The 15,439-nt window shown below is 44.1% G+C and overlaps 3 protein-coding genes across 3 annotated transcripts in view; 1 reads left to right on the top strand and 2 right to left on the bottom strand.

Moving 5' to 3' along the window:
* The window catches only part of GSTZ1 (glutathione S-transferase zeta 1), a 21,943-nt gene extending 19,687 nt beyond the window's left edge, over positions 1 to 2,256 (top strand). The window contains exon 10 of the mRNA XM_035902003.1: positions 1,542 to 2,256. The gene's annotated coding sequence lies outside the window, so the exon portion shown is untranslated. The remainder of the gene's footprint in view (positions 1 to 1,541) is intronic.
* Positions 1 to 2,301, bottom strand: part of LOC118453081 — an 8,600-nt gene extending 6,299 nt beyond the window's left edge. Inside the window, exons 1-2 of the mRNA XM_035902008.1 lie at positions 2,241 to 2,301; positions 103 to 269 (exon numbers count right to left, since the gene is read on the bottom strand). The gene's annotated coding sequence lies outside the window, so the exon portion shown is untranslated. The remainder of the gene's footprint in view (positions 1 to 102; positions 270 to 2,240) is intronic.
* A 4,668-nt stretch (positions 2,302 to 6,969) lies between these two features.
* Positions 6,970 to 15,439, bottom strand: part of TMED8 (transmembrane p24 trafficking protein family member 8) — an 18,985-nt gene continuing 10,515 nt past the window's right edge. The window contains exons 5-9 of the mRNA XM_035902091.1: positions 14,261 to 14,339; positions 11,483 to 11,609; positions 10,403 to 10,544; positions 9,835 to 10,134; positions 6,970 to 8,867 (exon numbers count right to left, since the gene is read on the bottom strand). Coding sequence (XP_035757984.1) covers positions 8,650 to 8,867; positions 9,835 to 10,134; positions 10,403 to 10,544; positions 11,483 to 11,609; positions 14,261 to 14,339 — 866 coding nt within the window. The 3' untranslated portion in view covers positions 6,970 to 8,649. The remainder of the gene's footprint in view (positions 8,868 to 9,834; positions 10,135 to 10,402; positions 10,545 to 11,482; positions 11,610 to 14,260; positions 14,340 to 15,439) is intronic.

Below are 15,439 nucleotides of genomic sequence, written 5' to 3'. Positions count from 1 at the left end.
TGCCTCCGTAGCAAATTGCACTCGTTGCTAGAGCCCCAGGCACGCGTCGCTTTCCGGGGAGGGACAGTTTGTTTGCCGATTCCTCAGTGGTGCTATCTGTACGCGTTTCTTGTCGCTCTCACGAAAAGGAGCAGGTGTGAAACTTGCTTCTCTTATTCCCTGGTCAGGGCTGCCACCACGAGAAGGCAGGGCCATGGCAGATCCTTCCTAAACAGTAGTTAAGTCTGTGTATGTGTTCTGCAGAGGCCCCACTTCACGTCCAATATCACCTGTGTAACAATGAAAAGCTCCACTGTAATAAACCTTGTGTAATCAATTTGTTAATCAAACAGGTTAAACTATATTAACCTTTGTGACCTAGTGACTCAGCTGTTTCCATTGTAATCGTCTGTTGACTTTTGAATAAGCAACGCCTGCATTAACCGAAACAGGATGTGCAAGTCTTGATTGCCTTATAAGGAAATATTTTAGATTGTATAGCTTGTATGTAGTGCGCATGCTCTAAAGAAAACAAGTCATCAAGAGGACAACGCAGAGGAAGACTACTGCCTTCATCCCCGACCACCAAAGAGGAAGGAAAGACCCCCCTAGCAACAAGGAGCAGAACCAAAGAAACAATCAGAGGAAGCCACTCAACCCGGAGTTGACCCCAGAACTAAAAAACTATAAAAGAGGACTCTGGCGGGGGTGAAGCACGCGCCGTTGGCAGAGCGGAGACTCCCCGGCCGCCCAGCGCTGTTTTGCCTGCTTATCACTTGCTCAAATTAAACTCTATTTGGATACTCTAAATTAGAATGGACTGTTTGTCACCACTAAGCTCAGAACTGCTGTTGATAATCAAACACCACTAAAAGCAATAACAGCAGCCGAAGAACGGTATTCTCCACGTGCAGCTGCAACAGGGAGGAGTCACTTCCCAGGCAGGGCCAACAAAGGCTGCTGAGAGACCTTCACCAAGCAGCTGTCATCAGAGCATTTAGACCACAAGAATTACAGAAAAGATGGGAAGGCATTAACATAGTGAAATTGCATGTCACTTTCCTGCATCCCCACCAAGTCGCTTAGTTTTCCTCTTGGCCACATGCCTGAGACACACACAAGGATGGAGATTCATAGTGCATGGTAATCAAAGAGGTGTAGCACGGTTTCTCTTCAGTGGTCTTAAAATGAGATGAAACATCTTTAACTTGGCAAAGCCATCAATCCCTTTGATCAACTTGCTTTATGATTGCTCCAGCCCATCAATTATTTCATAAAAGTGCTCCTAAGAAACACAGGACCAGAACAGACACAACTGAACTTCTGCAGCACTCATCCTACCAAGCTTCATAGCAAGACCAGTGAGGAAGGATGGCTTGGGCTGCAGGTATCACTTCTCATTTTGTCCAGCAGGTGCTTCATTCAGGCCATGTAAATGCAGTCTTCATAGCAAGATAAAGTTGATAGGCAAGCATCTATCAGGAGCTATGAAGGGCAAACACACTTTCTCTAGATAATTTAATCAGTACCCGGTAACTCAAGAGATGTTTTTAATCCTTCAGATTGAAAGCTGAAGTAACAGAATAGCTATGGGGGTCTCTGCAAATGGAGGTGGAAAGTACCAATGTGAAGCACTGGAGGGTAATGAAGGCATGCTAAAGGGTTAACAAGAGACCTTTGTGAAGCCAACTGTAGCTGGAATGTGATAATAGCCCTGAGAAAACAGAACCATCCTTGAGGAGGATCCAGCTTAAAGTACTAACATTGTGGTTTAGGTTAACTTACTAACCATATGAGAGTTTTGTAGTAAATTGCCTATCTTTGTTGCTGGCCTTGGAAGGCATGTAGGGGACAAAATGTCTAGCATTTTGTCGATATGAAGATAGCCAAGGATGGGAACCATGAGATAATGGAGGTAAAGGAGAATGTTTCAAGGATGGGGAGCCAGCAGGTACCAGCTGTGTTGTTCTGGCAGCAGAATAAGGCAGGTAAAAGCCAAAGTTCACCAAAAGGACAAGGTGAAGAAGAGGAGTGGATGAAGTGAACAACCCCTGAAGACCACCGACTCAAATCACTGAGCATGTGCAACTGGGAGAATATGTAAATGATTTCCAGGAATTAATTTACCTATCCCTGCCTTTTCTGAGGAATGTAATGAATATGCATGTAAAATTAGTATATAAACTATGCAATTAACCCTGTGCGGCACGCACATTAGGAGGAACAATCCCCTGTGTGTCCGGCACTGCAATAAAGAATACCTGCTTAATAGTCACCAAGACTACTGAATTCCAATTTCGGCTTTTCACAGCTTCAGTGAAGCATTCAACCTCTGCCTGTGTCCATGATACGAGCTTGGCTACTTGCTTCTTCCTCTCCAGTTCTTCAGGCATTCAGTATAATCTCAAGCACTGCGGAGAATTTGAAGATTTAAAAAAAAAAAAAAAAAAAAAAAAAGCCCAGCGAGTCATTTTAACAGACAGAAAATTTCCTGGCTGGAGCCATCATCACAAGCTGACAACAGAGCATTTTCCTATCCATTTGCAACCAGAATGTCCAGTACACTGCAAAGTACATTTTTTGAATATTTGCCTTTTTGCTCATAAAACTAAGTTTAATTGTATTCTTGTTTTGTCTCTTCTTTGCTCATAAAACTAAGTTTAGTGTATTCTTGTTTTGTTGGAGAGTCTGTAATTCAGTTTTTCATATCAAGACACTCACTTGCTTTAAACAGAAGAAAAAGTTCTTGGTTGCATAGTGAAAAAGTTTATTTAAAGGGAATAAGTTCCAATATACTATTACAAATCAGCCACAACACATCAAATATAAACAGTACAAACCAAGCATAGAAGGAATGCAAGCACACTATAAATATAGTCTTCATGTACCCTTCAGCAAGAGGTTCAGTGCCACATTGTTAAAATATCCTCTCCTCCATTTAAAACTCTTATCTTGGGAGGACAGGAAAAGCAAACAGTTGGTGCCAAGAACTCCATTTTGAAATCACAGGACATCAAAAATTTTCACATCACATAGATAAGGACTGACAGACAACCATCACAGTTCACAAGAATATAGGTCTGAAAAAGGTACAACCAGCTACAAGATGCTCCCCATTGAAAGACTGTGCTGGCAGCTTGGAGCAGTGAGTTGAGTGAGAGCAGACTGCTTCCCCCTGAGGAGAGCAGATAGTCACCAGGGCATCCTGGAGGTTGTAGGGAGATCATCTCCGGCTATTTATAATTTCTAAACACAGCTCCTAAACTTCAAGGTCATTACTTGGCAAAGCCTCCTTAGCTCTGAACTTAATGGTTGCCATCCAGCTTCTTGCCCAAGGGACTTTAAGCCCAGTCCAGATGGGCTTAACCAGATAACCCTCACTGGTGGATCACAAAATTCTTCCTCTCTCCCTGCCTGATAAAGGGCACATTTCTTGTGATGAAGTTTCTAAGAAAGCAACATGTAAAATCCAGAGCGGAACACAGAAAAGGCAAGGGGAGTCAGACCCACTGTCTACCCGGCCTGATGTTGCATCTTCAGCTTCAGCAGCACCAGTGTTTCAGAATAAGTTGCCAGAGACTCTTTGGAGGCAAACGTGGAATAACCCTACAGAAAATTCTCCTCCTATCAAGATGTATTTGAACTCTGCAGTTTTATGTATCTTCTAAAATTTTATTTAGTTGGTATTTACTGTAAAACAACTTATTTAGATAAAAGACTTAGCACTTTGACTCCTGCTTAAACTGGCTTCTTTCACTTTCATTAGCCAATCTACTTAACACAATCAGTTCCCAGTTTTTCATTCTACCAGTTGAGATGTTCTGGTACATCTACATGACATTGTCACATCCAATATTTCCCAGATACGAGAAAAGGAGAAACAGTCTTTTCTTTCACACCTGTAGATCAAAAAAACCTTTGTTGCTTTGGTCTCTTATCCAGCCTCAATACACATAAGCACACACAACTCACAATGCTGGATTCAGACACTCTCTTTAGAGAAAACGATGAATGGCCACAAGGAATGCTCTTCTGTGTCTATCTAGTATTCCTCTGGTCCTCAGGTTTAGCATCAGCATATCAAAAGGAGCAGTCCTCTGGTGTTCCTTGATATCTGACAGCAGCACATGATTTTAAAAGGCAAAGTGCCAGGAAACTCAAACACTGTTCTACTACTCATCTTATAGCAACAAGGCAGTCTAATGAACAGCTTACATCTTCAGGAACAGCCTATAGGGGCTCTCTCCTTGCCTGGCTTTAGGAAGTGCCTCCCCTCTACCCAAATGGGCAGAGAAACAAGGAGAAGAAATCCCTTGGATTAATGACATCTATGGCTCTTATTTCAGACATGCTCCTTGTTCCTAAGGCACCTTGTGATAAATCCTCTGTAGAGTGGCTTTAGTAGGGGTAGTGAGACAAGAGGGAAGGGTATAAGCAGTGGGGATAAAAGTAAACTAATTTAGGGATTCATCCTCTACTCTAATTCCCCACAAGAATGAATAAATCTGTCAGCAGCTAGATACGTGACAACGTTCACCTCTAACCTGCCTTGCCAGGTCCAGCACCACGATAACTGACCCACTGCAGGCCACAGATGAAGGTTACGTGCACACACAGTTACAAGGAGACAAGTGCACAGGGTAGAGCCAAAAAGAAAGGTGTGTGGCTGTCTTTTAGACTCAGTTGCATAGTAACTCAACTTTCTTTTTAGCACCTGAAGTCAGACAACTAAGCTCTCTTATGCATTTTCATCTTACCTGTTCCTGTAAAGGCTCATTACCAATAATAATCTACAGAACTATTAAATGGGTCCCAAGCATTAACTTGCAACTAGCCCATGTCTGACACCAATAACCTTTCACAAGGATCCCTATTACAGGCCTCCAACGAGTTTGTGAGTAAATTAAATCAGTACAAGTTGTCCCTGATTTAAGCAGTTTTAACTCTGTCCTCAGTAAAACACATTTTAAACTCCTGCTGCTACATTACACCTAAAGGGGAAAAAGAGAAAACAATGGGGAGCTTATGACGTTCTTTGACATTAAAAAAGTGCCCAACAGATTGTTACATTACAAATAAACAATTATATAAGCCAATTTTTATAAAAATCCTGCACTACAGGACTGCCTTATGTCTCTGGATGTAAATCTTATTTCTAGATCTAAATTATATTCAAAACAAAATAGAAAGCAATTTTGTGCTTCACAAGAGCAAACCCAAAACGTAAAAGAAGCTTTTTTCCTTGATTTAGCTTTTTGAATTTCTAGACACAACTTACAGGGAAGAAACACATTTTAAAAACCCATCTGAAATCTTCCTTCTACAGAAACAAAGAAGGAATTTTCCTTTCTCAAGGATTAATTTCCCTCTCTGAAGTACAAATGCCTTTTTAATTCATTTTCCTTTCTAGACCCAAGGTCTAGTTCCAAGGTCTCCAATTAAAATAATAAGGGTTTCCATCACTGCCTCAGCCAGATAGCAGGACTGGATACAAATCCAGGAGATACACCAAAATGAAAAAAGGACACATGAGAAATAAGATTACTTCTTTGAACCAACTGTGGGTTCAATTTTGAATGAGAATGGCTGCTGTTAGTCACTAGCCACACAGCCAAGCTAATGGATTTATCAGAAAATGAATAAAGACTATATATCCTTCCAAAGAGAAGTTGTCATTTGGATAATGAATGCTATCTGAATACCTGAGAAACTTCATACTCATGTAATGTGGAAATTTAAAAAAAAAAAACAAAACCAAAACAAAACAAAAAGAGGAATTATCCTGTACAACTGTGAAGCTTCTGCTTCCTGCAGATGAAATATTCTGTGCCTAAAACTACCTTGTGTTCATAAGAGATACCAAATATTTCTAGGAAACTTAAGCAGTGAAGTAATATACACCGAATGCTTTCAGTTCCACAGCAGCAGGCCTGTCTACGGGCATACTGAATTTGCAGACCAGGCACACGCTGAGTGGGATGACATACGGCATTCAGTGCTGCTGTTGGGCTTAAGTCAATGAGACTAGGAGACGGGCATAGTTCCAAACAAGTGACCTGAGCCTTGTTAAAGGCTGGTCCACGCTTTAGAAAGCTGGAACTGAGCAATAGGATTACTATCTGCAGTGCAACTTATCTTAACTAAAACCACTACCTAATGGCTTGAAAACTGGCACATACTGTTCATGTGTCAATGAGTGAGCAAAACTGGTTATGAGGCAGGCCTCATTAAATTCTTACAACACAACAAAATGTATTTTGAACCTTAATATGAGCAGCAGACAGACAGGAGGGGGAAGTAGCTGCAAGTTAGCAACAGGGAGGCCACACTATAAGGGAACCAGTTTTTTAGTGGAGATAACCCCCTAGCCTGCAATAAACCATGCAACTGAGAATCAATAATTCTGCAGTATCTAATGTATGTACAGGTCAGGGTTCCCTTCATCGTAAATAAATCCTAATTCGAAAGCAGAGTGGGTGCCAGACAGTGCATCATACATTAACCAGCAAGTGCACGCAGGGTTCTATGGATCTCACAGCAAAGGACTGAAGGCAGTCACTGAGTGGGGCAGTGCTGACACTGTGTTCAGACTGAAGGGACTTTCCTATCTTCTTCTGTTTAGTGTCTAGGAACTTGATAGACAAAGGATTGGGGAAAAAAAAAAAAAAAAAAAGGTGCTGTACAAAGGCCACAGGATGGTCCTTCATCTCCCCTAAGAGGGGCTAAAAGAGGGAATAGTCCTCCCCAAGTTGCTAAAGGAAAGCATCTCATTCTGACAGATACCAAGCCCTGCTGTTCTGCCTCCCTCCAAGGTTGTCCTGAGGTAGCCCCTGCTTGAATAAGGAAGCTTGGCAGTTCCACACCTGCCCAGGTGCGCTCACTCTCTCTTTTGAGAAAGGCAGCTGCTTTTTCCCCCATCTCAGGGCCCAAAGCAGCAAAAACTCTACTCCTTACCCTGACCAACTCTGCTCTCTGCCTGCTCACCCAGAAAGCCACTGCACTCCAACCAGCGTTCCTTGCATTTCCACTCCTGCTCCTAGCTTGGGCTGCTCTGCTGTAGACTGACTGCTCGCTCTTTTACTGTTTTGACCTATTAAGTGCTCTGGGGCAGTGAATAAGTAAGCAAGAGAGAGTTAAAAGAAGAGCTTGAGTATGGAGCAAATTGCACAGCATTACAATGTAGCCTTAAGAGGAAATATGCAACCCTTCTGTAAGAATGAAATCTTTGGCTTTAACTACCCCAAAATAATTTTGTCCATGGTTCCCTCACAATAGAAGGAACAGACCAAGCAGAGGTGCTTTACCTGGAGGATTTAAAAATAAAACTCAGAACTCTACTAGAATCACCATGCAAACCACCATTTTGTGTCTCTGCAAAGAGGTATCAAAATGTAAATACAGCAGTATTCTTAGAAAAGAGAATGATTTGAAGTTAAAAGTATTAAAATAAACAACAGTTACAGATAAACATGATTTAAAATTGATCTCTGAAGGATTAACTTAATCCTTGTTCAACTCTGCCAGTACTTGAGTAGAAGGTGATCACTAATGCCATCGCTAGCCACAGAATATGCCAAGGAACTCCATCCGTTACCCTGTGGTCAGGGGTAGCAATGGCCTTGCTGATTCTGGTTCACAGAAAAGATTTAACCAATCTCACACCTTTTGAGTTTCTGAGCAGAGATTTCTTTTCTAACAATAACTTTACAGCAGCGATAGCAGCTGACAAGCTACACTTCTCTGGGGAGCCTTTTCCTTGCTACATATATTATTCAGCTGGCATCAAATACAAGTGAACCAACATGCTGGTACTAAGAAACATTTCCTGGACATTTGTTGGTTGTACTCCAACCTTTTTGTGTTTATTCAGCACAGCAGTAATTTCTTCTGATGCACATGTGGATTACAGAAAAAAAACCTTTCGGTGGTCCCTGAAGTTTTAATAGTCTACATATCCCTACAGTCAACAGGTATAACATCCAATTTCTTAATCTGTAGGAAAACCTTCTTATGGACTTCTAAGCATGCGCCCTCCCATCACCCCCTGTTCAAGCACGGGCCGTGACTGCCATTTGGGGCCCGTGTGCCATAGCAGGGCCGCTGCTGGCCAGCAGCACCCCCACCCACACGAGTCAGGGAAGCACTGGCTGCTGGTGACATGTGGCGGTGGTAGGTGATGAGATTATCGGTGGCTAGGTGACAAACCAGCTGTGCTTTTGGCTCACTGCAGCTGACAGCTGCCCTCTAGTGACGCAGATGCAGCAGGAGAGTCGGAAAAGTTATTCACAAAATAGTGACAGATCAAGAATATTTTCACTTCATTTTGTACCAGCGCAACAGATCAAAACCATGACCACTTGAACCTGGCCTCTGGGCATTTACTGGCTGCGACCTGAAGGCCCAGCCAGATGCCTGCACAGAGCAGACCTCCTGAAGTTTTACAGAAAGAGCAGCTGCCTGTGGACAACCAGGCAGTCACAACTACCTTTCTCCACTGGCACAGCGGGGAAGGAGGGTGTGGGGAGAAACCAGTTAGTGTCTGAAGCAGAGCCGGCAGAGTTGTGCCTTGGTTCTGTCACACAGCAGTGCCCATGAGGCAGTACCAGGGCTGGGTGGCAGCCTGTGATGCTCACCATTACCTGCCTGCCGTCCCTGCCCCTTCCTGTTTCTTCAGCTAGTGTAATAGACATGAAAGAACAGAGTCTTATTGCGGAGGAGAGAGTACGAGTTATCAAATTTCAGCAGGTAGATGCCCTCGCCTGGGTACTCGTGGCTGCCTGCCTGCACCTCCCGATGGCTGTTCCTCCGATACACAGGCATGATCTCTCCGTAGCGGTTCCGCAGATAGCTTTTGGAGCCCCTTTCCACGTCACCAACAGGGGCAAGTCCTGAATGAGAAAGAGGAGACAAATAAGTAGGCCAGTGCCAGTTAAGCCACTAGGTAGTCCAGAAAAAGATCAAAAAGGCCAGAATGCAGCAGAGGCACGCACATATATGGAAGACTAAATATGATAGCATTACCTGTCACATCTGCTCTCACCTTTCTGCAAATAATACCCACGAAGTCCAGCTTTCCTTATCGTGACAAAGGACATACCAGGAACCGGTTCTCTTGGGATTACTGATGTGACAGTATCCACTTGCCTGCCAGCCTGGTCTTCTCTCCCTGGGCTTACCTTTTAGACACCTCACTGCTTTTACACAATCAACAGTGGTCCAGTGATACAGACTTGAAGCAAAAGAAAGGCGTGAAAGCTCTTACCTATAACCTCACTGTGTTTATATCCTCCATTCACTTTTCCAAGAGGGTTCCTCATACAGGAACCTACCACTCTTTGGAGAACCTGCAAAATTAATTTCAGACACCAACCCCCCAGCTACACTGGTCACACATACACTGAAGCCACAGAACAGGCAACATCACTGTGTGTTTCACAAGTACAAAGACACAGGTAGCAATCCGCTCAAATGCAGTCAGACAGAACTACTGATGTAGCTTTTTGCTCCTATACACCACCAGAAATTTCTCAGTCTGAGGGGCAGAGAAAAACAGTCAAGTAAAAATTTCAGACCCTAATCCTTCTATCAGCTATAAGTTGAACAGGTGAATTCTGATTTTATTTTTCAATGTGTTCAATTTTCAGAACGCTCTTGGAAAAGGACAGCCATCGACATACACTGAAGCAGGAAGGGATAAATGCTTTCTCATCATAGCCTAACCAAGAGCCCAAAAGGCTGCAGAGATAACTAGTGGGCTGAGTAAACAAAGTAGATGGAAATGACAGCATCTGACAGACACTCTCAGAAGCATGGCAACAAGCACCGCAAATTAACCCTTACAAGCTCTGCACTAACCTTCAATGTCCTCCTCCTCCTCTTCATCCTCCTCATCACTGGATTCGCTGACCTGAACAGTAATGGCAGTGCTAGTAACCGTGGTCCAGTCAAAATAGACCCCAAACCCAATGTCGTAGTCATCTGTAGCAAATTCCCAGCAAATGCATTTCCCATCAGGATGGGTTGGTACACGGACTGTCACCACCTCGCCTCGCTTCACCACCATCCGGCCATTCTTCTCCTTTCCCATCTTGGCTTTGAATTCCTTTGTCTTCTCAGTGGTCCACATGGTAGGTGGAGCCAGAGGGGGAGGCTGAGCTGAGACAAGGGAAAAGATCGTGGGCTCACCTGATTTTTCACTGCTGACAAATTGTTATCTGAAAACAGTGAAGCTATTTCTGATAAGTCTTTTGCACTATGGACCCTGTTCCCAGAAGCCTTGGGTGTGAGGTTTTCCCACTCGCTACCCAGGAGCCCAAATTTCAAGCAGGAATTAGCAGTGTCTCCAGGACAGCTTCTGCTCTTCTCTAGCCAGGGTAGGCACTTAAAAAGTGGCCCCAACAAGCGTTTTCCTTTCAGGACTCACCTTTCCTCTGCTCGCCAAGGAGGTCTGCAGTCTCCAGCTCAGCTGAAAGGATATCCACAGCACCAGTGTGATCTGACTGAATCATGACTATATCCCCTGCTCCTTGAGGTACATGGTAGTTGGTTATCCGAACAACAGCTTCCTGAGATAAAGCACATAAACATTGTCACAAAGACCACTGTGGTAAGAAAGTCCCCAGCTGGATTTAAAACAACTCATTAGTAATTCAGGCATCCTTCTGAAGCCAAGTCAGACCCTCCAGAAGCTTCTATTAGTTCAAAAGAACTGTCTAACTTCAAGACACTTCTCTGCATTATTTCCCCCACAGCACCAAAGTCATGAACTTAGAAGTCAAATGCTGCATTAATCTCACAAATTGCACATGGGAGTCCCTGGGCAGGCACGTCTTTGCATCTGCCTCAAATCAAGTTGTCACCTCTCAACAAAGTAATGGCCTTACAGATTTAGCTGACTACTCTTAGAGGGAATTCCCAAGACAGAATCTCTCTAGGGAGAGCCTTTCAGCTCTGTGTGCTTCTAGACTTCAGCCTCAATGAAACTGTCATTTGCTGCATCCTAGTTAAAAGTCCATCTGGTTCACTAGGGCCAGCCCTCTCTCCTCATATATGCAAACTCACAGCTCCTGAGCTGGGTGCCACTTGCACAGGTTTTCCCAGTTGTATCTGTAATGCAAATGAATTGGCTGCTCACCAAAAGAAAGAAAAGACAGCAGAGTCACTTTAAGTTCCCTCTTCCATAAACCTGCAAGAAGGGAAATTCCCAGAAGTCCCAGACAAGAGGCAGAAGGTGAGAATAACCTTGAAGCCTTAGCAAGCCAAAAAAATTGCAAGGAAGCAAGGACTAGCCAGAGACACAAGAGGGATTTTACAAATCAGAGTGATAACATTTACCTCCTGCTAATGTATAGAAAAAAAATGTAACTGAATCTATGTTAATACAACTTCTGTCTTAACACAACCCTTAAAGCCTCAGTCCCATAGCCATAAGCACAGCAGTAGGGTGGAAGAACTATTGCTGCACCTCTCTCCTTACTTTCAGACACAAGAAACACCCACCTACCTCTTTGAGGGACTGGATTTGGTCAGGCAGTGTCTCTTCTAGTTCAGCCACTTCCCGGTCCTCCAGAGTGCCGGCCTCTTTCAAATCTTTTATTGCACCCGCACTCACGAGCAACCCAGTCTGCAACCTTTTGGAGGAAGAGAGCACTAGAATTCAGCATGCACACCCAGGGCACAGCCAGCAGAGAAATCACTCTGCTCTGGAACTCAAATTCAAATGGACTGAAGGGAACAAGCGTCTGTGGTCAGCACCTGCCAACTGCACAAAGAGCCCTTTGCACCCCAGTCCTGCCCTCATCTTCACATGAGCATCTTCCATGTAAGCCAGAGGGAACAACTTCAGTGAGATACTCTGCCCTTTAGACGGCAGTAATTCACCACATTTGCCCCACAGCGTGCTTGCTCACCAGCACTGTACTAAGTACAGAAAGCGGTAGCAACTTTCCTGCTCAAGAAAGGACAACTCCTTTTATGCCAGCTGCTACATGACATCTGCATATTCCATTAGAGGTCAACTGGATCAGTGAAAGAATTCAAAACAGTTTTGACAGCCATGCTGAAAACACCCTCTATTTGAGTGTCCCATTATGCCTTGCCCATTAGCAATCACAAGAGATACAGGGAGCACCCAGGTGTCTCTCTGCCATATTCAGATATGGTGCACAGACAAGCAAGCCATAAGACATACAACGGCAGCGCAATAATAGCAAAGAGGTCCAAGTACTGCACTGTGACAAGAGGAGATGGACATGTTAGAACAAAAAGAAAGGTACGCAACAGGAAAACAACAGGCAAGAAAGGAAACATCTCTGGCATTCATTCTCTGTTGAGGGTTTTCTTCTAAATTATGTTAAAAAAATGCTGCATATTGTCTATAGCTAGGAAGAGTTATTATCCCAAATAAACTCAGATGGATGCCAGAAGAGTCTCCTCTGTCATTCCCTCAGATACTATGTGAAACTTCCATGAGAAGCAACCTAGTCTTCAGTAAGAATAGAAACAGTTGCCCTTTGGAAAAGCAAAGCCTTCCCACAGCACTATAAAACCAATGTCAACTGCCTTGGTCTAAAGGATCAGAAATATGAGAATACAGCAGTAATGGAAAAAATACGTGCATTTCCTCAAATGTCTCCTTTCAGAAATAAGAAACATTCTCATTAGCAAGGGAGCAGACTGAGTATAGTGTGGAATAGTTTAAAAAAAAATAATTTAAAAACACCTACAGAGCTCAACTCAGACACATTCCTTGCGGCATTCACAGAGAAGACTAGAACCCAACAAACGTGGCTTTTGTTTCCAAATCTTTACTCCTATGGGGGTACAGAATTTATCCAGAAATAAAGCCATTTCTTACTTAAATTCTCTCAACAGTGTGATTTCCTTTCCTAGGAACAGCATGATAAACCACAAGGTTTGTAAGAACAACTCAAATGAGCTGAATACCAGGATACACAAAATGGCAGCAGATGGGCAACATAAGGAAAGAAGGGACACTTGGAGGGAACAATTTTTTAAAGGAAGAACTCTCACAGTGGTCTGTAACAATTTCTCAGGACAAATTTGGACCTCTATGCCATCATTTTCCAGCCCATTTGCTTTTTAGCATAGCAGTTGCACGATCACACCTAGAAGGGCTATTTGGTCACTTGCTACCATAAGTGCATACATCTGCTCAAAAGGCTCTCCATCAACATAGGGGCTAACAGCTTGGGAATTTTTTTCCTCCAGACACCACTGAATCCCATGAGTCTCACTGAAAGACTAGGAAGAGCTACACAAGCTTTATAAGCAGATTTACAAAGACAGAGTTCAGCTGATTCCTCCTCACAAACCCCTTTTGAACACACACACCCTGCCCCATACCTTTCAAATGGAGATCTAACTTAGACAAATTTATCAGATAACATCCACAAGCATCCAGCACCTACTTTGGCCATTTTGCTCACAGTCTGTATTAATCTCTTCAAAGAAAATTAAAAGACATAACGAAAAGATGGAAGAACACATGCTTGGAGTCAAGAAGGCTGATATAGATGTCATTAGCATCAAGCCAAGATGGCATCAAACTGCTGTTTTAATAAGTAGGGTGGTTTGTTGGAGTTTTTGCTGGAATTTTTTCCCCCCCTCTTTTTCAGTGAAGTTGTGGTTTATCTACTGTCTGATATAATTAACTCACACATTTCTGAAATTGTAACCTGTGCAACCAACGTATGATGGCAAATGAAACTCCACTGCATGCAGTATTAGTGTTTGTAACCATGCAATCACTTGGCCACAAGCACCACATGCCCAACAGATAATAACAAGCCAAACATCTGCTAACAGGGTCAACCAGCAGCATTAATGAAGGAGTGACACAGAAAACAAAGGATGAAGAAAAAAACCAAAACGTTGTCAAGAAAACAGTAAAAGGTGTTTTCTTGCTCAGCTTCCACCAGAATTACAGACAGTGGAAATGCTTAATTATTAAAGTATCCTTCAGAGAGAATTTCCAGCTACAAAAACCTTGCAGGGTTCCTTCCAAGCTGAATGATTCTGTGATTTGAATAGCTGAGCCATGAACTACACGTCATCATTTCATAAGCTTTAAAATAACCTTAAGCCTGTTAAGAACATCCCTTCCTATACTGATTTCAGTATATACTGTCCCAAAGCAGACAATTCAGTTTCCAGTCCCTTCTCTTCACCTGCACAGAATCAACTGCCATAGGCAAGAGGTTACAGGGGTGAAACAGACTGTCATGCATGTTGGCTACAATACACAAAAGGATTTTCCTACCCGCTCTGTGAAGTACTGGACTCCAAAGAATCAACCAGCTCATCTGCAAGCTCTGTCTTCTGGGCCGAGTCTTCATTTTCTAACAACAAATATGAAGAAAAGGTGAAATAAAATTCAGTCTTCAAAATACACAGACAGAAGGAAAAACTACAGCCAGCACTCAAACGTTGACAAGGTCACGTGGCTGTGGAACGAAGAGCTGTGCCAACCAGTTTTTCACATAGTGAGCTGTACATCTAGCACCTTGCAGAACAAAGATTTTTAATCACCTCAGCCCTAGGAAAGGGAGAACAAAACCCCATGCATGTTTTTTGGTGCAGAACCACTCTCCGAAGCAAGGTTTGTTCAGGAACCACCAATCCTAGCTTTAGAAGGACAGAACAAGGCCAAATTTCATCACGTAACACTGGGCTGACAAAGCCCTGGAAAAAGCAATCATGCAGCGGATCCCACAGGGCACTGACGAGATGGAAATTCCTAGGTCACCGCTAAAAGGACGGTCTATAAAGATGGCTCCTCGTCTCCCTAGAGTCTCCTGAACTCTGGGAAAGCTCCATCCCCATACAACTGCAGTACACGCTCCACAGCCCTGCTGCCTGATAGCATTAAGGCGGTGAACTGGGCATGGACAAGTTCCAGCTTTTGAAGCTCCGGTGATAATGCCTTACAGCCGCCGGCCGTTTCGGGGAGTCAGTTCAGAGCTGGGAGGCACCTCCATCCCACGGCCATACAGCACCAGGCCCCCAGCCCACGGCAGAGACCGTGGGGCGGGGTGGCCCAGCTCCCAGCTAGACGAGGCCTCCTTCACCTGGCAGAGCGCCCTGCCTCTAATAGAGCTCCATCAGCCCTCGCTCCTTCCACTCGCAAGGGAGAAACACCGGGCACCGTTGCCGTGGTTTCGGGCGCTCGGGCGGTGGGAGCACAGCGGTGGCGGGGAGCAGGTGCCCGCCTGGACACGGCAGCCTGCCCCTCTGCCCCCAGCACCCACCCGCCCGGTACAGCAAACGTTAGGCGAGGACTAATTCCCGACGCTGCTCTTCGCAAGGGGGACCGTATTTTCACCGAAACCAGCCGCCACCGTGGAAATGAGGCTGCTCCGGGAGCAACGGGGAAACCCACCAGGGAAAGGAGGCTCACGGCGTTCTCCCCGGCCGTAAGGCCAAGGCTAACACACGCCCC

The sequence above is a fragment of the Egretta garzetta genome, unplaced genomic scaffold, assembly GCF_000687185.1.
Source record: "Egretta garzetta isolate BGI_Z169 unplaced genomic scaffold, ASM68718v1 scaffold79, whole genome shotgun sequence".
Taxonomy (NCBI): Eukaryota; Metazoa; Chordata; class Aves; order Pelecaniformes; family Ardeidae; genus Egretta; species Egretta garzetta.
The sequence above is the reverse complement of the archived record's forward strand: the minus strand, read 5'-3'. Positions and strand labels throughout refer to the sequence as shown.